Below are 23,966 nucleotides of genomic sequence, written 5' to 3' on the forward strand. Positions count from 1 at the left end.
CTCTGGATGCAGTAACGAGGAAACTGGACAAAATAACGTTTGTTTTCCCCAATAAATGAATTCCCATATTGCTGGGTGCTCCGTGGCGCGCTCAGGAAGCGGGGCTTACATCCGTCAGCCAGTTAACCCTAGACAAGCTTAGACTCAAAGTCTAATAAGAAAATATCACATATGAATATCAAACACATCACACTCATATACGTCTTTAGAGTGTAAAGGGACACTCAGGTTTTATTAAATTTTAATGATTCAGATACAGCATGACATTTTAAACAACTTTCCAATTTACTTCCATTAAAAAAAATGTGCACAGTCTTTTATATTTACATTTTTTGAGTCACCAGCTCCTACGGAGCATGTGCAAGAACTCAGACTATACGTATATGCATTTGTGATTGGCTGATTGCTATCACATGGTACAGGGGGAGTGGAAATATACATAACTTTGAAATGTGTTAGAAAAGAATCTACTACTCATTTGAAATTCAGAGTAAATGTTATTGTATTGTCTTGTTATCTTGCATTTGTTGATTATGCAAATCTGCTGTGTTTACTGGTCCTTGAGAGCCTCTCTAACTGTAGCTCACATTGTATTAAAGTGCATCTACAACCGATGGTGCTCCTCTCATTTTGTTTATTGTTGTCAATGCAAGTGTAGTAATGTATAGTCACACACAATGTCGTACCTTTTGTATAGCGCTGCATAACAGTCTGGGCCACATAGCACTCCCTTATTTGCAGCTTATCTTATGATTTCTGGTGAAGCCAGTGGTGGGAGGAGTTTGACCATTGAAAACCAATTGCAGCAAACACTGTTGATTTGTTCTGATATAGTTCAGACTGCTGATATGTTAAAGGGACAGTCTACTACTAAATTTGTATTGTTTAACCCCTTAGTGACCAGATCACTTTTCTATTTTCTGACCGTTTGGGACCAGGGCTATTTTTATATACCGTTTTTCTTGCCATTAAATGGAATTTCTAAATATATCATTATTTTCATAATTTCTTATAATTTACTATAATTTTTTTTGGGATAAAATATGAGGAAAAAGTGGGGAAAGAAAACAGACTTTTTCTATCTTTGACCCCCAAAATTTTACACATCTACAACCACCAAAAAACAACCATGCTAAATAGTTTCTAAATTTTGCCTGAGTTTAGAAATACCCAATGTTTACATGTTCTTTGCAAGTTTATAGGGCAACACTTTGCTATTTTCCAAACCATTTTTTTTCTTCAAAATTAGCGATAGTTACATTGGAACACTGATATCTTTCAGGAATCCCTGAATATCCCTTGACATGTGTATATTTTTTTAGTAGACATCCCAAAGTATTGATCTAGGCCCATTTTGGTATATTTCATGCCACTATTTCACCGCCAAATGTGATAAAATAAAAAAAAATTGTTTACTTTTTCACAAACTTTAGGTTTCTCACTGAAATTATTTACAAACAACTTGTGCAATTATGGTTGTAAATGCTTCTCTGGGATCCCCTTTGTTCAGAAATAGCAGACATATATGGCTTTGATGTTTCTTTTTGGTAATTAGGCCGCTAAATGACACTGCGTACCACACGTGTATTATGCCCAGCAGTGAAGGGGTTAATTAGGGAGCTTCTAGGGTTAATTTTAGCTGTAGTGTAGTAGACAACCCTAAGTATTGATCTAGGCCCATCTTGGTATATTTCATGCCACCATTTCACCGCCAAATGCTATCAAATAATAAAAAAAAATTTTAAAATTTTTAATAATTTTAGGTTTCTCGCTGAAATTATTTACAAACGGCTTGTGCAATTATGGCACAAATGGTTGTAAATGCTTCTCTGGGATCCCCTTTGTTTAGAAATAGCAGACATATATGGCTTTTGCGTTGCTTTTTGGTAATTAGAAGGCCGCTGCGCACCACACATGTATTATGCCCAGCAGTGAAGGGGTTAATTAGGGAGCTTGCAGGGTTAATTTTAGATTTAGTGTAGAGATCAGCCTCCCACCTGACACATCACACACATTGATCCCTCCCAAACAGCTCTCTTCCCTCCCCCACAATTGTCCCCACCATCTTAAGTACTGGCAGAAAGTCTGCCAGTACTAAAAACAAAATTACTGTAGTTTAAAAATAAAAAACACCTGCCTTAAAATGACAGGGCGGGCCGTGGACTGGATACACCACAAGACAAATACATTTATCAGGTAAGCATAAATTTTGTTTTCTCTTGTAAAGGTGTATCCAGTCCACGGGTTCATCCATTACTTGTGGGATACCAATACCAAAGCTTTAGGACACTGATGAAGGGAGGGATAAGGCAGGAACTTAAACGGAAGGCACCACTGCCTGTAAGACCTTTCTTCCAAAAATAGTCTCTGAGGAAGCAAAAGTATTGAATTTGTAGAATTTAGAAAAGGTATGAAGCGAAGACCAAGTCGCCGCCTTACAAATCTGTTCAACAGAGGCCTCATGTATAAAAGCCAATGTGGAAGCTACTGCTCTAGTAGAATGAGCTGTAATTCTTTCAGGAGGCTGCTGGCCAGCAGTCTCATAAACTAAGCGGATTAAGCTTCGTAGCCAAAAAGAAAGAGAAGTTGCCGAAGCCTTTTGGCCTCTCCTCTGTCCAGAGTAGACAACAAACAAAGCAGATGTTTGACGAAAATCCTTCGTAGCTTGTAAATAAAACTTTAAAGCACGAACCACATCAAGATTGTGTAATAGACGTTCCTTCTTTGAAGAAGGATTAGGACATAATGAAGGAACAACAATCACCTGATTGATATTATTATTAGATACCACCTTAGGAAGAAACCCAGGTTTGGTACGTAAAACTACCTTATCTGCGTGGAAAATCAGATAAGGGGAATCACACTGTAAAGCAGATAACTCCAAAACTCTTCGAGCCAAGGAGATAGCTACTAAAAACAGAACTTTCCAAGATAAAAGTTTAATATCTATGGAATGCAAAGGTTCAAACGGAACCCCTTGAAGAACTTTAAGAACTAAATTTAAACTCCATGGCGGAGCGACAGGTTTAAACACAGGCTTGATTCTAACCAAAGCCTGACAAAACGCCTGAACGTCAGGAACCTTAGCCAGACGTTTGTGCAAAAGAATAGACAGAGCAGAAATCTGTCCCTTTAAGGAACTAGCTGACAATCCCTTCTCCAATCCTTCTTGGAGAAAGGATAATATCCTAGGAATCCTGACCTTACTCCATGAGTAACCCTTGGATTCACACCAATGAAGATATTTACACCATATCTTATGATAGATTTTCCTGGTGACAGGCTTTCAAGCCTGAATTAAGGTATCAATGACCGACTCAGAAAAACCACGCTTTGATAAAATCAAGCGTTCAATCTCCAAGCAGTCAGACGCAGAGAAATTAGATTTGGATGTTTTAAGGGACCTTGAAGTAGAAGGTCCTGCCTCAGCGGCAGAGTCCATGGTGGAAAGGATGACATGTCCGCCAGATCTGCATACCAAGTCCTGCATGGCCACGCAGGAGCTATCAAAATCACTGAAGCTCTCTCCTGCTTGATCTTGGCAATCAGACGAGGGAGCAGAGGAAATGGTGGAAACACATAAGCCAGGCTGAAGGACCAGGGCGCTGCTAGAGCATCTATCAGCGCTGCCTGGGGATCCCTTGACCTGGACCCGTAACAAGGAAGCTTGGCATTCTGACGAGACGCCATGAGATCCAGTTCTGGTTTGCCCCATAGTTGAATCAGCTGGGCAAATACCTCTGGATGGAGCTCCCACTCCCCCGGATGAAAAGTCTGCCGACTTAGAAAATCCGCCTCCCAGTTCTCTACTCCTGGGATATGGATAGCTGAGAGATGGCAAGAGTGAACCTCTGCCCATAGAATTATCTTTGAAACCTCCAACATTGCCAGGGGGCTCCTTGTTCCCCCCTGATGGTTGATATAAGCTACAGTTGTGATGTCCGACTGAAATCTGATGAACCTGACCGCAGCTAGCTGAGGCCAAGCCTGAAGAGCATTGAATATCGCTCTTAGTTCCAGAATGTTTATCGGAAGGAGGGCTTCCTCCTGAGTCCACGAACCCTGAGCCTTCAGGGAGTTCCAGACTGCGCCCCAGCCCAGAAGGCTGGCATCTGTCGTCACTATAGTCCATTCTGGCCTGCGGAAACTCATTCCCCTGGACAGATGGACCCGAGATAGCCACCAGAGAAGAGAATCCCTGGTCTCTTGATCCAGATTTATCCGAGGAGACAAATCGGTGTATTCCCCATTCCACTGATTGAGCATGCAAAGTTGCAGTGGTCTGAGATATAGGCGGGCAAACGGAACTATGTCTATTGCCGCTACCATTAGGCCGATTACTTCCATACACTGAGCCACTGACGGCCGAGAAGTGGAATGAAGAGCACGGCAGGAAGTTAGAAGTTTTGACAACCTGACCTCTGTCAGGAATTTTTTCTTTTCTACTGAATCTATCAGAGTTCCTAGGAAGGAAACTCTTGTGAGAGGGGAGAGAGAACTCTTTTCTTCGTTCACCTTCCACCCGTGAGACCTCAGAAAGGCCAGAACAATGTCCGTATGGGACTTGGCGATTTGAAAAGTCGACACCTGTATCAGAATTTCGTCTAGGTAAGGAGCCACCGCTATGCCTTGTGGCCTTAGAACCGCCAGTAGGGACCCTAGAACCTTCGTAAAGATTCTTGGTGCCGTGGCTAAACCGAAGGGAAGAGCCACAAACTGGTAATGCCTGTCTAGGAAGGCGAACCTGAGAAACCGATGATGATCTCTGTGTATCGGAATGTGGAGATAAGCATCCTTTAAGTCCACGGTAGTCATATATTGACCCTCCTGGATCATAGATAGGATGGTTCGAATAGTCTCCATCTTGAAGGATGGGACCCTGAGAAATTTGTTTAGGATCTTGAGATCCAAGATTGGTCTGAAAGTTCCCTTTTTTTGGGAGCTATAAACAAATTTGAATAGAAGCCCTGCCCCTGTTCCTCCCTTGGAACTGGGTGGATCACTCCCATAACCAGTTGGTCTTGAACGCAACGTAAGAATGCCTCTCTCTTTATCTGGTTTGCAGATAATTGTGAGAGATGAAATCTCCCCTTTGGAGATGAAACTTTGAAGTCCAGAAGATATCCCTGGGAAACAATCTCCAGAGCCCAGGGATCCTGGACGTCTCTTGCCCAAGCCTGGACGAAGAGAGAAAGTCTGCCCCCAACTAGATCCGGTCCCGGATCGGGGGGCTACTCCTTCATGCGGTCTTAGAGGCAGCAGCAGGTTTTTTTGGCCTGCTTCCCCTTGTTCCAAGCCTGGATAGGTCTCCAGACTGGTTTGGACTGGGCAAAATGTCCCTCTTGTTTTGCATTAGAGGAAGTTGAAGCTGCGCTACTCTTGAAGTTTCGAAAGGAACGAAAATTAGTCTGTTTGGTCCTTAATTTGTTGGACCTATCCTGAGGAAGGGCGTGATCTTTTCCTCCAGTAATATCAGAAATGATCTCCTTCAGTCCAGGCCCGAATAGGGTCTGCCCTTTGAAGGGGATGTTGAGAAGCTTAGACTTTGAAGTAACGTCAGCTGACCAGGATTTAAGCCATAGCACCCTACGCGCCTGAATGGCAAAACCTGAATTCTTAGCCGTTAGCTTGGTTAAATGAAAAACGGCGTCAGAAATAAAGGAATTAGCCAATTTAAGAGCTTTAATCCTGTCTAAAATATCATCTAACGTGGTCTCCACCTGAAGAGCCTCCTCAAGAGACTCGAAACAAGAAAGCCGCTGCAGCAGTGACTGGGGCAATGCATGAAAGAGGCTGGAGAATAAAACCTTGTTGTATAAAGATTTTCTTAAGGAGACCCTCCAATTTTTTATCCATTGGATCTAGGAAAGCACAACTGTCCTCGACGGGGATAGTTGTACGCTTAGCTAGGGTAGAGACTGCTCCCTCCACCTTAGGGACCGTCTGCCACGAGTCCCGTGTTGCGGCATCTATGGGAAACATCTTTTTAAAAGCAGGAGGGGGAGAGAACGGTACACCTGGTCTATCCCATTCCTTAGTAATAATTTCTGAAAACCTCTTAGGGACTGGAAAAACGTCAGTGTAAACAGGCACTGCAAAGTATTTGTCCATTTTACACAATTTCTCTGGGACTACAATGGGGTCACAGTCATCCAGAGTCGCTAAAACCTCCCTGAGCAACAAGCGGAGGTGTTCAAGCTTAAATTTAAACGCTGTCATTTCAGAGTCAGACTGAAGTAACGCCTTCCCTGAATCAGAAATGTCACCCACAGATAGAAGCTCTCCTGCTTCGGCTTCTGCATATTGTGAGGGTATATCGGACATAGCTACTAAAGCGTCAGAAAGCTCTGTATTTGTTCTAGCCCCAGAGCTGTCTCGCCTTCCTTGTAACCCTGGCAGTTTGGACAATACCTCTGTGAGGGTATTAGTCATAACTGCCGCCATGTCTTGTAAGGTAAACGCATTGGACGCGCTAGATGTACTTGGCGTCACTTGAGCGGGAGATATAGGTTCTGACACATGGGGAGAGCTAGGTGGTTTAACCTCCCTTTTGTCAGTCTGAGAAACCTCTGGTGATAAATCTTTAAATGCCATAATATGGTCTTTATAACTTAGAGAAATATCAATACATTTGGTACATATTCTAAGAGGGGGTTCCACAATGGCTTCTAAACATAATGAACAAGGAGTTTTCTCTATGTCAGACATGTTTAACAGACTAGTAATAAGACCAGCAAGCTTGGAAAACACTTTAATAAATGTGAAACAGCAATGAAACAAAAACGGTACTGTGCCTTTAAGAGAAAAAAAACTACCACATAAACTGCAAAACAGTGTTAAAAAGTAGTAAACTCAACGAAATTTTTACAGTGTGTGTAAGGGACTAAAGCAGCATTGCACCCACTTGCAAATGGATGATTAACCCCTTAGGCCCCAAACCGGATTTGAAAACCGTTAATAAACAGTCAAACACACTGCCACAGCTCTGCTATGGTTCCTACCTGCCTTTAAACATGATTTTTTCAGGAAAAAAACCCTCTATTGTAGTCCTAGATGCCAGAGGACTCCTTTAGGGAAGCTGGATGTCTCAGTCTGAATAGCAACTGTGCATTTAGAGTGCGAAAATAGGCCCCTCCCACCATGCACTCAATGTCAGAGGGCCTTAATAAAGTACTCCTAGGAGTAATCTGACTAGCCATGTGGAAAACTAGGCCTCAAATAAAGATTTATCACCCTCGGAGAAAAAACGTTTTTTCTATAAACCATGCAAACGTTTTGACACTAACTAAGTAATATGCGTATTAACATGAATATTACCCTTTTTTGTAAGCATGAACCCAGTCGTTGATAAATCACTGCATCAGGCTTACCTCAAATATACAAGGCTCTGTCAGCATTTTCTAGACCTTATCTCTCTAGAAATAAATATACTGAACATACCTCAAAGCAGGTAATCTGCAAACCGTCCCCCCAACTGAAGTTTTCTTTCCATACTCTTCAGTTATGTGTGAGAACAGCAATGGACCTTAGTTACAAAGCGCTAAGATCATCAACCTCCAGGCAGATTCTTCTTCTAATTTCTGCCTGAGAGTAAAACAGTACAACACCGGTACCGTTTAAAAATAACAAACTCTTGATTGAAGGTAAAAACGATACTAAGTCACCACATTTCTCTTACACTTCCTATCTTGTCGAGCGTTGCAAGAGAATGACTGGGGGTGGCAGTTAGGGGAGGAGCTATATAGACAGCTCTGCTGTGGGTGTCCTCTTGCAACTTCCTGTTGGGAAGGAGAATATCCCACAAGTAATGGATGAACCCGTGGACTGGATACACCTTTACAAGAGAAATAAGTTGTTTGTTTTTGTTTTTTTATTCTGCTGCATAGGATACCCCCTCCCAAACCGCGCTCTAACCCTCTACCTTATTGGGAGCTATCTTGGGTACTGGCAGCTGTCTGCCAGCACCCAGTTTACAATAAAAGGTTTTTTTTTTACTTTTTTCTGTAGTGTAGCTTCCCCCCTTTCTCTCACTTAATGTAACAATTTTCCATTGTGTAGTGGTTCGTGCCCCCGCCCACGATCCCGCCCCCCTCTTCATGCTAGATCCCATGGATGGCCGCCTCCCACCCACCAACGATCACGGCCATCAATGTCCGATGCAGAAAGGGCCACAGAGTGGCTCTCTCTGCATCGGATGGCTAAGTATTGTTATTGCAGGATGCCTCAATATCGAGGCATCACTGCAATAACAGAAAAGCATCTGGAAGCGATCAGGATCACTTCCAACGCTTTCAAAGACAGGCGACGTATGGGGTAGGTCCTCGGTCGTTAACTGTATTTTTTTTGGAAGACGTACCCCATACGTCATCGGTCGTTAAGGGGTTAAAAAGATAATCTCTATTACCTATTCCCCAGTTTTGCATAACCAACACTGTTCTTTTAATATAGTTTTATCTCTCTGATTACCTTGTATCTAAGCTTCTACAGACTACCCTCTTATTTTAGATATTTTGATAGACTTGCTTTTAGCCAATCAGTGCTGCCTAGTAGGTAACTACGTGCGTGAGCACACATGAACTAACGCCCTCTAGCTGTGAAATTTTGACAAAATGCCCTGAGATAAGGTGTCCTTCCAGGGCTTAGAAATTAGCATATGAACCTCCTAGGTTTAACGTTCAACAAAGAATACCAAGAGGACAAAGAAAATGTGATGATAAAAGTAAATTGGAAAGTTGTTTAAAATTGCACGCCTTGTCTGAATCCTGAAAATTTAATTTTGACTAGATTGTCCCTAATTTTTTGTGAGACTGGCTCAAGATGAGAAATGTTGCTTTCTCTTAACTTGCTATGGAGGGGGAATGTGTTTCACAGACCTCAGCATACCCTTATGCAAAGTCCAACCATACTTGCTTTAAAACTACAATTCTGATCGATGCATTTGTGGTGTTTTCTTCATGATAAAAGCATACCTGCTAAATTTCCCAGAACAATGAGCATATCTTTAAAGTATCCTGCATAGTTAAAGGGACCTTCTAGTGAAAAATAAAATACATTAGCGAAAGGAAGCATTTTATTTTTTATATTGTTCTTTAAAATATATTAAGCTGCTCAATATAACCCATTATATGTGCCAGTTGGTCCAGCTCCACATCGTCATTCTGGGCTTTGCTATCTTGTACCTTAGATATTCTTGCCCTGTGTGACAGAAGCGGTGCACATTCAAAGAGCAGTAATGTTATCGCTGAACGGTGCACATCCGTTATTGCACGTAAGAGTAGGAGCTTTACATTTTTGCAGTCACTGCATTGCTCTATATACACTGTGTATAAAAGTTGCACAAATGTAAAGCTCTCTTTCACTGTGTGTGCTAACCCAAAAGCAAACAATGCTACTGATCTATGAATGTTCATCACTTCTGTCACAGGGAACAAGCATACGAAAGCCTCTAAGATGGTGCGCCAAAATATGAAAATGTGGAACGTAACCAACTAGCGCACATAAAGGTTTAAAATAAGAAAATGGCACATGAGGAAAAAATGACAACTGCAAAGTTGTGTTTTGAACCACTCAAGATGAGTATACAGCTAGTGAGGATATGGCCAGTGATTGGAGCTTGCTCATCTTGTGCAGTAATGCAACTTAAACTATGTGTTTAACCCTTTTGTCTAAAAATGTAATGCTTGATCAATCTAATTCATTTTTACAATCAAAACTCCTTTTTAATTGGTGTCAGTAATTGTCATGCTTGTGATCAAGTAAGGAAATCTTTAACACCTACTTTGGGTACTTGGGCTCTGGTTTACAGTTTATGTTGAACACTTGACTAACCAGAGTCTCTGTAAACCACGTGATCAAGAAGCAGCCTAGTTAATCATATTTATATTAAAGCCCCTCTCCCTTTTGCCCTGCAGGTTGCTCTTTACAAGTCTGTGCCCACAAGACTACTATCTCGCGCCTGGGGCCGCCTGAATCAGGTGGAATTGCCAACATGGTTGCGTAAACCAGTGTATAGTTTATACATTTGGACATTTGGGGTAAATATGAAGGAAGCTGCAGTGGAAGATCTGCACCAATATCGCAACCTCAGTGAGTTCTTCCGTAGAAAGCTGAAGCCACAGGCCCGACCAGTGTGCGACTCCCATATTATGGTACGTATAGAGAAGCATGCACATGTGCTGGAATATACATATCCAGTAAACTGACAATTCTCTGGGGATATAAAAGTATGGCATGTATCTTATCTCTCCTCTGTAGATAAGTCCATCTGATGGAAAAATCCTACACTTTGGCAGAGTGAAAAACTGTGAGGTGGAACAGGTTAAAGGGGTCACATACTCTCTGGAGTCCTTTCTGGGGCCACAGACCTGGACTGAAAACGTGTCTGTCAGCAAAAGTAAGAGCACTGTGTCTGGTACGCTAGCCTGTGTGTGCGAATCTACAGGGTCTAATGAAGGCAAAGATCATCAGCTGTAATGCATTGCTACTTCTCAAATGTTACCAAAAACGCCAGATTTAAAGGGCCATGATACCCAAATGTTGAAACACTTGAAAGTGATGCAGCATAGATGTAAAAAACTGACTAGAAAATATCAACTGAACATCTCTATGTAAAAAAGAAAGATATTTAACTCAAAGGTTCCTCCGTAGCCACATCTCATTGTAAAGGACTTCTAAGCAGTAAATCAGTATGTCTGTCCTGAAACATGCGGAAGGGGTTGAGCCTCGTGCACTCATGTTATTTCCCTATTCAGTTTAAAGGAAGTTTACAATGAAATCTCATAAGATCACAGTAAAAGAGTTCATGACCTCAGCACTGTTGATGCTGATTGGCTGCTGTTCATTTCTTCATATTTTTATTTTTTTACCTGCAGCTGAATTATAACTTTTTACACAGAACTTACTCTGCTGAGCTGAGGAGATTGTGAGGTAAAATATCTTCCTTTTTTACATAGAGATGCTCAGGTGATATTTTCCTGTCAGCTTTTTACAGTTATACTGCATCAGTTTCAAGTGATTTAGCATATGAGTATTATGTCCCTTTAACTACATCCCTACTTGAAACCAAACTGCTTTGATTAAAAGAACATAGTATTAAAATGTTTCTATCATCTACTTGAAAGAGTAGAAGTTTTTTTCCCCATGCAAAACTATTTTAACTTGTTTAAAAGCAAAATGAAGCAAATAGGAAGTACATATCTGTGTACTACTGATCCTTATCTGTTGCCTATTGCATGATGAAACATTTAGTTTGTCCAGCACAGGAGCCTATTTTTATTAAAGGCATAAAAAACATTTTTTTCTTTTATGATTCAGATAGCGCATGCAATTTTAAACAATATTTTAATTTACTTCTATTAACAATTTTTCTTGTTGTTCTCTTGTTAAAAAAAATAATAAAAGGCAGGGATGTATGCTCGGGAGTGTGCATTTGTCTGGAGCACTATATGGCAGCCATGTAATGCTTCTGACACCTACCTAGGTATCTCAACAAACAGTACCATGGGAACAAAGCAAATTTGCTAACAAAAGTAAAAATAAATGTTTTTTTAATTTGTATAGAGCGTCTGAAGCTCAAAATAAATGTTTAGGGTTTTATATCCCTAAAAAAAAAAAGCATTAATGTAACATTTAAAAATATTCTCTTTTTAGAAGTTAGCGGTAACATATTGAGTCCCTTTAAGCTAGTGTTTTGAAAAGTACATATACATATTCTCAGCAGCAGCAATGCACTAATAGAAGTTACATGGTTATTGCTGGCACGTATGCCGCTTGCCCTTGGGTCCCAGAAGTGCAATGCTGATCCGAGAGCATTTTTATATGTGCCTTAAAGACTAAATAAATCATTGCTTGAATGATGTATTCAGAGCAAAGATTAGCCTGAGAATAATTTTATGCATGTATTTTTAAAAATATATTGAAAATTAAGGTTAATGTCCATAAAGCTGTGGGCACCACCTTATTGTAACTTATGTTACCTTTCCTGCAGAGGCCAATTAGGAATGATTATAAATGGATTATTAAGTGTGCAACCAATGACTGTGAGGAATACAGCAGTGTCTGCACTTCCATGTTTAACATGAATTGGAAAACACAATATTCAGGATCAAATTACAGAAAAGGAAAACAAAATAAATAAAGTATATTCTAAAGTTGTTTTACTACATGTAATTAAACAATGTATATAAATATCTTTAGGTGTTTAATGTCCCTTTAACATATTCACTTGGACTGCTAAGTGGCTCATTCAAGGCAGTGGATTTATCCGTTTCAGGTAGGGAATTCTTTAGAATCTTCTCTGATAAAGGTACATGAGGGCTGGAGTTAAGCAACTTAATTGGCTTGCCCATTTCTAACTTCTTAATGGGACACAGATATATAGATAGATATATAAAAATAAGAAAATTGTAAATTCCACAATTCAGACAGAACATGCTCTTTGCTTCATGGTCTTGGTATTATGTTGAAAAGCATACCTAGGTAGGCTCATGAGCAGCAATGGTGGCTGCACATCTATGGATCTTGTTATTGACTCACCCGCTTTTCAGTTAGCTCCCATTGGTGCATTGCTGCTCCTTCAGCAAAGGATACCAATAGAAAGAAGCACATTTTGATAACAAAAGTAAATGGTATAGTCTACCTGAATCATGAAAGAAGATCATTTGGATTCATGTCCCTTTTTAAAGGGACATTAAACTGCTAGGTATAACTACAGTAACAGTTACTACTCCCCATGCTATTGTTTTTGCCTCATGTGTCTGCAGCTCTCTTTAAAGCCATTCTCTTAGTTTAACCCTTTACAAGTGCTGGTTAGTGAAGCTGCATCTTCACACCGGGCGTCGCCATCTTGGAATTTAAGTGTACTCACACACACTGACAGAAATGGTTGGTATTCACAGATCTATGATATTGTTACCTTATTTTTCTCTTCAGTTTAGCATACACAATATAGAGTGGGGGCTGTACATTTTTGCAGTGGTTACATTATTTAAAAGGACCAGTAAATAAACAGCACCTATAAAAATGTAGATTTGCATAATAAAGACAATGCAATAGCTCTTAGTCTGAATTTCAAATAGTAGTAGATTTTGTTTTCTAACAAAGTTATGTCTATTTCTACTCCTGTATCATGTGACAGCCATCATCCAATCACAAATGAATACACGTATATTCTGTGAATTCTTGCACATGCTCAGTAGGAGCTGGTGACTCAAAAAGTGCACATATTTTGTTAATGGAAATGGCAAAGTTGTTAAAAATTGCTGCTCTGTATCATGAGTTTCTTATTTTGACTTTTTTTTTTTTAAACACCCCCCTGCAAAAATGTAAAGCTTCGTTTTTTTGTTGCATACGTTAACCTAAAGTGCAAAGTATAGCTGTCAAAAAGTAGTAGCACACTGCTTCTATGACAGAATGCTACAAGATGGTGGTGCCCAGTATAAAGAGGCAAATCATTTACAACATACCTCTGTGATTGGCTAAAATAAGAGAATAATGGCTTTAACGAGAGCTGCAGGTACAGGATGACACTTGCATGAAGTATTAAACATGTTACTGAAGTTGTAACCTGGTGTTTAATGTCCCTTTAAGTACAATGAGTAATGCATTATTGTCTCTCCTTCATGTGTGCTAGCTTCATTTCAGGACAAGTTGGTGACAAAAGAAGGAAACCAGTTGTATCATTGTGTCATTTATCTGGCACCTGGGGACTATCACTGCTTCCACTCACCCACTGATTGGAATGTGCATCACCGCAGGCATTTTCCTGGTAAGCTCCACTTTACCCTATGAACTGTTTTGATGGGAGATTTCTGTCTAGTAAAATTAAATGTGATGTATGATTATGCGATCACCACCAGAACAAGCGCTCAGGCTATTTACAAAGGATATCTTTGTGACAGAAACCCACATTATAAACTAAGTGTCTTTATTGTATTTTTGGAAATTCCCAAATGAGTAGTTAGCTGAATACAGCGTGGTATTGCCGAGGGCTGGTGAAACTTGTGACACACACTTTAAGGTTACTAAATAGAAAATGAATTGTCTTGCAGGCTCCCTCATGTCGGTGAATCCAGGAGTAGCTCGTTGGATAAAAGAGCTCTTCTGTTATAATGAGCGAGTCGTACTTACAGGTGGCTGGAAACATGGATTCTTTTCCCTGACGGCAGTGGGGGCCACAAATGTGGGCTCTATACGCATATATTTTGATAGGGTAAGTAATTTTAGAGTATCAACAACATTTTGATGTCATGAAAAATTTACTGTCTAAAGATCAATTTTCTTTTTTTTTCTTCTTCTCTTTCTAAGGATTTACAGACTAACAGCCCTCGCTACAGTAAAGGCTCTCACAACGATTTAAGCTATGTAACGAACAATAATCAGGATGGAATTGTTATGAGGAAAGGAGACCAACTAGGAGAATTTAACCTTGGTTCCACCATTGTCTTGATCTTTGAGGCGCCAAAAGATTTCACTTTTAACTTGAAGGCTGGGCAGAAAATACATTTTGGTGAAGCTGTGGGTTCTATGTAGAACACCATTTGTAATCCTGCCTTGAAGATGAAACATGTGCCCAGTTGCACTGTTCTGCTCTGAAGAAGCCTGGTGCTGACACACACGCGGCAGTGTCTCTGCAGATGTAAATGTCTGCACATGCTAAACATAGTGGTGGTGGTAGTAGCTGCACAAACCATCTGCTCTGCCCACTGCATCATACACCAGCCCCTTCCTACTCTCACTCAGCACTTATTTTTGGTTGCTTCCATTTTTTTCTCTCTCCTTGTTTAAGAGATGTTGGTTGTTGACTTTTGCAATGCTGTGCTGGAGCAGCTTGTTGCCATTTTTAAAAAAAATGAAGAATGTCTATTTTTTATGACAGCAATCATTTTTGTAACCTTTGAAAATCTGCTACTTTTATCAGTCGATGGAGGAATGCCATATACTAGGAAGAGAAAGGACAAACTGCCAACCTCAGGGAAGTGCTACCCTTAAGGCAGCCTCTGTCCCAACACTGACATTCACCCAAATGATGACTAAATTGACGCCATCTTATAGACCGGAAAATGAAGGTCAGATTCCTGTGTGCAGAACCTGCTTCAGATATGTGGGTGGAGGATTAGCACTATGGATTTTTACTGAAACCTTGGAGAAGCTGTAGCACTTCTCTTTTTTACTTTGGAAGGGTACAATTTATGTAATACATTAATTCATTTAATAGTTAACATTTTGAAATAAAATAATAAAAGATCCAATAAAAAACACATTTCTGAGCAAGTCACTAGCCAGATGCTGGCTTTAGTTGAAAGGCATAAGGTGTGCATAGTCTCCATTACAAACAGTCCAGCAAGATTCTTATTTCCTGGATACGGCTGATATAACCCTGCATCTGTGTCTTCTCCATATCTAGCTTTTGTTTACGCTTCTCAATCTGTAGCTCCAGCTGAAGGAAAGAAGTGTACACAAGTATAATTAGTGTGAGAAAACTATAAATAAGAATGACATTAGGCACTGTAATCGAGACATGCGGGCAGGGGGGTGGTTAGAAGAAATGCTCTGAACTTTTGCTTCCATTTCTACCTGCAACAGGTCGCTCTGCACATCCTGTGTGATAGATTGTTCATCATGGTTCAGCACGGCATCATGAGTCTCCACCCACCCACGCAAGACTCCTGCATATCTACACCAAGCCCTAAAAACAGATTCACTTATTAGACATGCCCTGATAATATACTAGAGTCATTTTAATTCTCATGGCACATTTGTCATTTATTACAATAGTAGGTGAATGAGATGACATACACATTCTACAGTTCAGTATCCCTCGGATCAACTCACCCATTTTTTTTTAATCTCTTTCTTACTTAAAGGGACAGTTTACTTAAAAAATGTTCTCCCCTTTTAATTTGTTCCTAATGATTCACTTTAACTGCTGGACTGTATTAAATTGTTTACAAGTATTTCCATTACCCTTATATTGGCATTTGAAATAGTTTATTTAGCCTGTGGTATCCCCACCCATCCTGAAAGTTTTTGGCCTCAAGGCCAAGCTGTGTTAACACAGCCAGTAGAAGAAATTACACTCCCAGGGGGTTTTAGAAGAGATAAGATAATAAAATGTTAATTTTCCATTGTTCTCTCCAAGTATTGGTAATTGGTTTATGGACAGATATAAGATAAAGAAGCAGGTATATGTACACAATGTGATAAAGTAATGAGATCTGATTATACCTACAAACTCAACCCATTTTATTAGGTTGTGGTTTCAAAACACAAAATCAGCTAATTCATATACACAAATAAACCTTAAAAAAAGCAAATCTTATACATTTTAAACTCTGCAGTTGGTTAAAAAGTAATTTGAAACACATTAAGAGAAAAACAATTTTATAGTATGCTGTCCCTTTAACCCTCATTCCCAATCTGTTTCCATTATACTAAAAATCTAAACTTTTTTTTCCTTTTTGCAAAGTCCTCATAATAGACAGTACCCTTATGAACATTAAGATTAACACCTTACACCAATCAGACATAGATCTAAGTCATACGGTACAAAGCCCATCGTACCACCTAACCGATCTACGTCCGACTTTTCAGGAAGCTCCAGAGACTTGCTCTTCCTGGGCTGCAGTTATCTGCCTTCATATGGTAACAAAGCACGATCGGGGAGGGGTTATAGAGCCGTTTGGAAGGAATCCTACACTGCAGAAAATAAATAAGATTTTTTTTTTTTAAAAACACCTAAAATTTCATACTGACAGATGTGTGTGGAAGCTGATGGGAGGGTAATCCCTGCATTAAAAAACAAAATGTAGGCTTACATGATAAATTTATTTCCGGGCATGGAGTGTCCACAACATCATTCCAATTACTAGTGGGCTATTCAACTCCTAGCCAGCAGGAGGAGGCAAAGAGCACCCCAGCAGAGTTGTTAAATGTCACTTCCCTTACCCATAACCCCCAGTCATTAGGCCAAAGGAAAAAATATAACAAGGGTATAGAGGTGTCTGAAGTTTACAGAAAAAAAACTGTCAAAGTTGTTTAAATAAGGGTGGGGTCGTGGACTCTCCATGCCCCGAAATAAATAAATCTATCAGGTAAGCATAAATTTTGTTTTCTTTCCTATGGCATGGAGAGTCCACAACGTCATTCCAATTCTTAGTGGGAACCAATACCCAAGCAAGAGGACACAGAATGAAAAGGGAGGGAAGACAAGACAGGCAGACCTAAACAGAAGGCACCACTGCTTGAAGAACTTTTCTCCCAAAAGAAGCTTCAGCCGAAGCAAAAATATCAAATTTGTAGAATTTTGAAAAGGTATGCAAAGAGTACCAAGTAGCCGCCTTGCAAATTTTCTCCACAGAAGATTTATTTTTGAAAGCCCAGGAAGAAGAGAGAGCCCTCGTGGAATGAGCCTTAAAGGGACACTGTACCCAAAAAATTTCTTTCGTGATTCAGATTGAGCATGAAATTTTAAGCAACTTTCTAATTTACTCCTATTATCAAATTTTCTTCATTCTCTTGGTATCTTTATTTGAAATGCAAGAATGTAAGTTTAGATGCCGGCCCATTTTTGGTGAACAACCTGCGTTGTCCTTGCTGATTGGTGGATAAATTCATCCACCAAAAAAGTGCTGTCCAGAGTACTGAAACAAAAAAAGCTTAGATGCCTTCTTTTTCAAATAATGATAGCAAGAGAACGAAGAAAAATTGATAATAAGAGTAAATTAAAAAGTTGCTTAAAATTGCATGCTTTTTCTGAATTACAAAAGAAAAAAAAACATAATTTATGCTTACCTGATAAATGTATTTCTCTTGTAGTGTATCCAGTCCACGGATCATCCATTACTTGTGGGATATTCTCCTTCCCAACAGGAAGTTGCAAGAGGATCACCCACAGCAGAGCTGCTATATAGCTCCTCCCTTTACTGTCATATCCAGTCATTCGACCGAAACAAGACGAGAAAGGAGAAACCATAGGGTGCAGTGGTGACTGTAGTTTAATTAAAATTTAGACCTGCCTTAAAAGGACAGGGCGGGCCGTGGACTGGATACACTACAAGAGAAATAAATTTATCAGGTAAGCATAAATTATGTTTTCTCTTGTTAAGTGTATCCAGTCCACGGATCATCCATTACTTGTGGGATACCAATACCAAAGCTAAAGTACACGGATGATGGGAGGGACAAGGCAGGAACTTAAACGGAAGGAACCACTGCCTGTAGAACCTTTCTCCCAAAAACAGCCTCCGAAGAAGCAAAAGTGTCAAATTTGTAAAATTTTGAAAAGGTGTGAAGCGAAGACCAAGTCGCAGCCTTGCAAATCTGTTCAACAGAGGCCTCATTTTTAAAGGCCCAGGTGGAAGCCACAGCTCTAGTAGAATGAGCTGTAATCCTTTCAGGGGGCTGCTGTCCAGCAGTCTCATAAGCTAAGAGTATTATGCTCCGAAGCCAAAAGGAGAGAGAGGTTGCCGAAGCTTTTTGACCTCTCCTCTGTCCAGAGTAAACGACAAACAGGGCAGATGTTTGACTAAAATCTTTAGTAGCCTGTAAGTAAAACTTCAAGGCATGGACTACGTTCAGATTATGCAAAAGACGTTTCTTCTTTGAAGAAGGATTAGGACACAATGATGGAACAACAATCTCTTGATTGATATTCCTTTTAGAAACCACCTTAGGTAAAAACCCAGGTATGGTACGCAGAACTACCTTGTCTGAATGAAAAATCAGATAAGGAGAATCACAATGTAAGGCAGATAACTCAGAGACTCTTCGAGCCGAGGAAATAGCCATCAAAAACAGAACTTTCCAAGATAAAAGTTTAATATCAATGGAATGAAGGGGTTCAAACGGAACTCCCTGAAGAACTTTAAGAACCAAGTTTAAGCTCCACGGGGGAGCAACAGTTTTAAACACAGGCTTAATCCTAACCAAAGCCTGACAAAATGCCTGGACGTCTGTAACTTCTGCCAGACGCTTGTGCAAAAGAATAGACAGAGCAGAGATCTGTCCTTTTAAAGAACTAGCCGATAAGCCTTTGTCCAAACCCTCTTGGAGAAAGGACAATATCCTAGGAATCCTAACCTTACTCCTTGAGTAACTCTTGGATTCACACCAATAAAGATATTTACGCCATATCTTATGGTAGATTTTCCTGGTGACAGGCTTCCGAGCCTGTATTAAGGTATCAATGACTGACTCTGAGAAGCCACGCCTTGATAGAATCAAGCGTTCAATCTCCATGCAGTCAGTCTCAGAGAAATTAGATTTGGATAATTGAAAGGACCTTGTATTAGAAGGTCCTGCCTCAGAGGCAGAGTCCATGGTGGAAGAGATAACATGTCCACTAGGTCTGCATACCAGGTCCTGCGTGGCCACGCAGGCGCTATCAGAATCACTGATGCTCTCTCCTGTTTGATTTTGGCAATCAGTCGAGGGAGCAGAGGAAACGGTGGAAACACATAGGCCAGGTTGAAGAACCAAGGAGCTGCTAGAGCATCTATCAGCGTTGCTCCCGGGTCCCTGGACCTGGATCCGTAACAAGGAAGCTTGGCGTTCTGGCGAGACGCCATGAGATCCAGTTCTGGTTTGCCCCAACGATGGACCAGTTGAGCAAACACCTCCGGATGGAGTTCCCACTCCCCCGGATGAAAAGTCTGACGACTTAGAAAATCCGCCTCCCAGTTCTCTACGCCTGGGATGTGGATCGCTGACAGGTGGCAAGAGTGAGACTCTGCCCAGCGAATTATCTTTGAGACTTCTAACATCGCTAGGGAACTCCTGGTTCCCCCTTGATGGTTGATGTAAGCCACAGTGGTGATGTTGTCCGACTGAAATCTGATGAACCTCAGTGTTGCTAACTGTGGCCAAGCTAGAAGAGCCTTGAATATTGCTCTTAACTCCAGAATATTTATTGGGAGGAGTTTCTCCTCCTGAGTCCACGATCCCTGAGCCTTCAGGGAGTTCCAGACTGCGCCCCAACCTAGAAGCCTGGCATCTGTTGTTACAATCGTCCAATCTGGCCTGTGAAAGGTCATACCCTTGGCCAGATGGACCTGAGAAAGCCACCAGAGAAGAGAATCTCTGGTCTCTTGATCCAGATTTAGTAGAGGGGACAAATCTGAGTAATCCCCATTCCACTGACTTAGCATGCATAATTGCAGCGGTCTGAGATGCAGGCACGCAAATGGCACTATGTCCATTGCCGCTACCATTAAGCCGATTACTTCCATGCACTGAGCCACTAACGGGCGTGGAATGGAATGAAGGACACGGCAAGCATTTAGAGGTTTTGATAACCTGGACTCCGTCAGGTAAATTTTCATCTCTACAGAATCTATAAGAGTCCCTAGGAAGGAGACTCTTGTGAGTGGTGATAGAGAACTCTTTTCCACCCATGCGACCTCAGAAATGCCAGAACTATCTCTGTATGAGACTTGGCAATTTGAAAGCTTGATGCCTGTATCAGGATGTCGTCTAGATACGGAGCCACCGCTATGCCTCGCGGTCTTAGAACCGCCAGAAGTGAGCCCAGAACCTTTGTAAAAATTCTCGGGGCAGTGGCCAACCCGAAGGGAAGAGCTACAAATTGGTAATGCCTGTCTAGAAAGGCAAACCTTAGGAACCGATGATGATCTTTGTGAATCGGTATGTGAAGGTAGGCATCCTTTAAGTCCACTGTGGTCATGTACTGACCCTCTTGGATCATGGGTAGGATGGTCCGAATAGTTTCCATTTTGAATGATGGAACTCTGAGGAATTTGTTTAAGATCTTTAGATCCAAGATTGGTCTGAAGGTTCCCTCTTTCTTGGGAACCACAGATTTGAATAAAATCCCTGTCCTTGTTCCGTCCGCGGAACTGGATGGATCACTCCCATTACTAGGAGGTCTTGCACACAGCTTAGGAATGCCTCTTTCTTTATCTGGTTTGCTGATAACCTTGAAAGATGAAATCTCCCTTGTGGAGGAGAAGCTTTGAAGTCCAGAAGATATCCCTGAGATATGATCTCCAACACCCAGGGATCCTGAACATCTCTTGCCCATGCCTGGGCGAAGAGAGAAAGTCTGCCCCCCACTAGATCCGTTTCCGGATAGGGGGCCGTTCCTTCATGCTGTCTTGGGGGCAGCAGCAGGCTTTCTGGCCTGCTTGCCCTTGTTCCAGGACTGGTTAGGTTTCCAGGCCTGTCTGGAATGAGCAACAGTTCCCTCTTGTTTTGAAGCGGAGGAAGATGATGCTGCTCCTGCCTTGAAATTTCGAAAGGCACGAAAATTAGACTGTTTGGCCTTTGATTTGGCCCTGTCCTGAGGAAAGGTATGACCCTTGCCTCCAGTAATGTCAGCAATAATTTCCTTCAAGCCAGGCCCGAATAAGGTCTGCCCCTTGAAAGGAATGTTGAGTAATTTAGACTTTGAAGTCACATCAGCTGACCAGGATTTAAGCCATAGCGCCCTACGCGCCTGGATGGCGAATCTGGAATTCTTAGCCGTTAGTTTAGTCAAATGAACAATGGCATCAGAAACAAATGAGTTAGCTAGCTTAAGCGTTCTAAGCTTGTCAATAATTTCATTCAATGGAGCTGTCTGGATGGCCTCTTCCAGGGCCTCAAACCAGAATGCCGCCGCAGCAGTGACAGGCGCAATGCATGCAAGGGGCTGTAAAATAAAACCTTGTTGAATAAACATTTTCTTAAGGTAACCCTCCAATTTTTTATCCATTGGATCTGAAAAAGCACAACTGTCCTCAACCGGGATAGTGGTACGCTTTGCTAAAGTAGAAACTGCTCCCTCCACCTTAGGGACCGTCTGCTATAAGTCCCGTGTAGTGGCGTCTATTGGAAACATTTTTCTAAATATAGGACGTGGGGAAAAGGGCACACCGGGTCTATCCCACTCCTTGCTAATAATTTCTGTAAGGCTTTTAGGTATAGGAAAAACGTCAGTACACACCGGCACCGCATAGTATCTATCCAGCCTACACAATTTCTCTGGAATTGCAACTGTGTTACAGTCATTCAGAGCAGCTAATACCTCCCCAAGCAATAGACGGAGGTTCTCAAGCTTAAATTTAAAATTAGAAATCTCTGAATCAGGTTTCCCCGAGTCAGAGATGTCACTCACAGACTGAAGCTCTCCATCCTCATGTTCGGCATACTGTGACGCAGTATCAGACATGGCTCTAACAGCATTTGTGAGCTCTGTATCTCTCCTAACCCCAGAGCTATCGCGCTTGCCTCTTAATTCAGGCAATCTAGATAATACCTCTGACAGGGTATTATTCATGATTGCAGCCATATCCTGCAAGGTAATCGCTATGGGCGTCCCTGATGTAATTGGCGCCATATTAGCGTGCGTCCCCTGAGCGAGAGGCGAAGGGTCTGACACGTGGGGAGAGTTAGTCGGCATAACTTCCCCCTCGACAGAACCCTCTGGTGATAATTCTATTATAGATAAAGATTGATCTTTACTGTTTAAGGTGAAATCAATACATTTAGTACACATTCTCCTATGGGGCTCCACCATGGCTTTCAAACATAATGAACAAGTAGGTTCCTCTGTGTCAGACATGTTTAAACAGACTAGCAAGCTTGGAAAACATTTTTAAACAAGTTTACAAGCAATATAAAAAACGTTACTGCGCCTTTAAGAAACACAAATTTTCCCAAATTTTGAAATAACAGTGAAAAAATGCAGTTACACTAACAAAATTTTTACAGTGTATGTAATAAGTTAGCAGAGCATTGCACCCACTTGCAAATGGATGATTAACCCCTTAATACCAAAAACGGAATAACAAATGACAAAAACGTTTTTTAAACAGTCACAACAACTGCCACAGCTCTACTGTGGCTTTTTACCTCCCTCAATACGACTTTTGAGCCCTTCAGAGAAGTCCTGGATCATGCAGGAAGAAGCTGGATGTCTGTCTGTAATTTTTGCTGTGCAAAAAAACACCAAAATAGGCCCCTCCCACTCATATTACAACAGTGGGAAGCCTCAGGGAACTGTTTCTAGGCAAAATTCAAGCCAGCCATGTGGAAAAAACTAGGCCCCAATAAGTTTTATCACCAAACATATGTAAAAAACGATTAAACATGCCAGCAAACGTTTTAAAATACACTTTTATAAGCGTATGTATCTCTATTAATAAGCCTGATACCAGTCGCTATCACTGTATTTAAGGCTTTACTTACATTACTTCGGTATCAGCAGCATTTTCTAGCAAATTCCACCCCTAGATAAATATTTTAACTGCACATACCTTATTACAGGAAAACCTGCACGCTATTCCCCCTCTGAAGTTACCTCACTCCTCAGAATATGTGAGAACAGCAAAGGATCTTAGTTACTTCTGCTAAGATCATAGAAAACGCAGGCAGATTCTTCTTCTAAATACTGCCTCAGATAAACAATACACTCCGGTACCATTTAAAAATAAACTTTTGATTGAAGAAATAAACTAAGTATAAAACACCACAGTCCTCTTACGACCTCCATCTTAGTTGAGAGTTGCAAGAGAATGACTGGATATGGCAGTGAGGGGAGGAGCTATATAGCAGCTCTGCTGTGGGTGATCCTCTTGCAACTTCCTGTTGGGAAGGAGAATATCCCACAAGTAATGGATGATCTGTGGACTGGATACACTTAACAAGAGAAATTGGGTACAGTGTCCCTTTAATTCTCTCAGGAGGCTGATGACCAGCTGTCTCATAAGCTAATCTGATAATACTTCTCAACCAGAGAGAAAGGGTAGTAGAAGTGGCCTTCTGACCCCTACGCTTACCAGAGAAAACAACGAACAGGGCAGAGGATTGTCGAAAATCTTTAGTTGCTTGTAGATAAAATTTCAGAGCACGCACAACATCCAGGTTTTGCAGAAGACATTCCTTCTGGGAAGAAGGATAGGGACAAAAAGGAACAGCGATTTCCTGATTTATATTGCGATCAGACACTACCTTAGGGAGAAATCCCAGCT

General features: G+C 41.1%; 2 protein-coding genes across 6 annotated transcripts in view; one reads left to right on the plus strand and one right to left on the minus strand.

The window, feature by feature from the left end:
- The window catches only part of LOC128649001 (phosphatidylserine decarboxylase proenzyme, mitochondrial), a 30,206-nt gene extending 14,949 nt beyond the window's left edge, over nucleotides 1-15,257 (plus strand). For all 4 annotated transcript variants that reach the window (XM_053702016.1, XM_053702019.1, XM_053702015.1 and 1 more), the window contains 5 exons: nucleotides 9,912-10,148; nucleotides 10,255-10,393; nucleotides 13,631-13,765; nucleotides 14,049-14,209; nucleotides 14,305-15,257. In XM_053702016.1, the coding sequence (XP_053557991.1) occupies nucleotides 9,912-10,148; nucleotides 10,255-10,393; nucleotides 13,631-13,765; nucleotides 14,049-14,209; nucleotides 14,305-14,529 (897 nt within the window). In that variant the 3' untranslated portion in view covers nucleotides 14,530-15,257. The remainder of the gene's footprint in view (nucleotides 1-9,911; nucleotides 10,149-10,254; nucleotides 10,394-13,630; nucleotides 13,766-14,048; nucleotides 14,210-14,304) is intronic.
- Nucleotides 15,186-23,966, minus strand: part of SFI1 (SFI1 centrin binding protein) — a 146,190-nt gene continuing 137,409 nt past the window's right edge. For both annotated transcript variants that reach the window (XM_053702014.1, XM_053702013.1), the window contains exons 31-32: nucleotides 15,574-15,685; nucleotides 15,186-15,436 (exon numbers count right to left, since the gene is read on the minus strand). In XM_053702014.1, the coding sequence (XP_053557989.1) occupies nucleotides 15,326-15,436; nucleotides 15,574-15,685 (223 nt within the window). In that variant the 3' untranslated portion in view covers nucleotides 15,186-15,325. The remainder of the gene's footprint in view (nucleotides 15,437-15,573; nucleotides 15,686-23,966) is intronic.

This window comes from Bombina bombina, chromosome 2 (genome assembly GCF_027579735.1).
Source record: "Bombina bombina isolate aBomBom1 chromosome 2, aBomBom1.pri, whole genome shotgun sequence".
In the NCBI taxonomy this organism is placed as follows: Eukaryota; Metazoa; Chordata; class Amphibia; order Anura; family Bombinatoridae; genus Bombina; species Bombina bombina.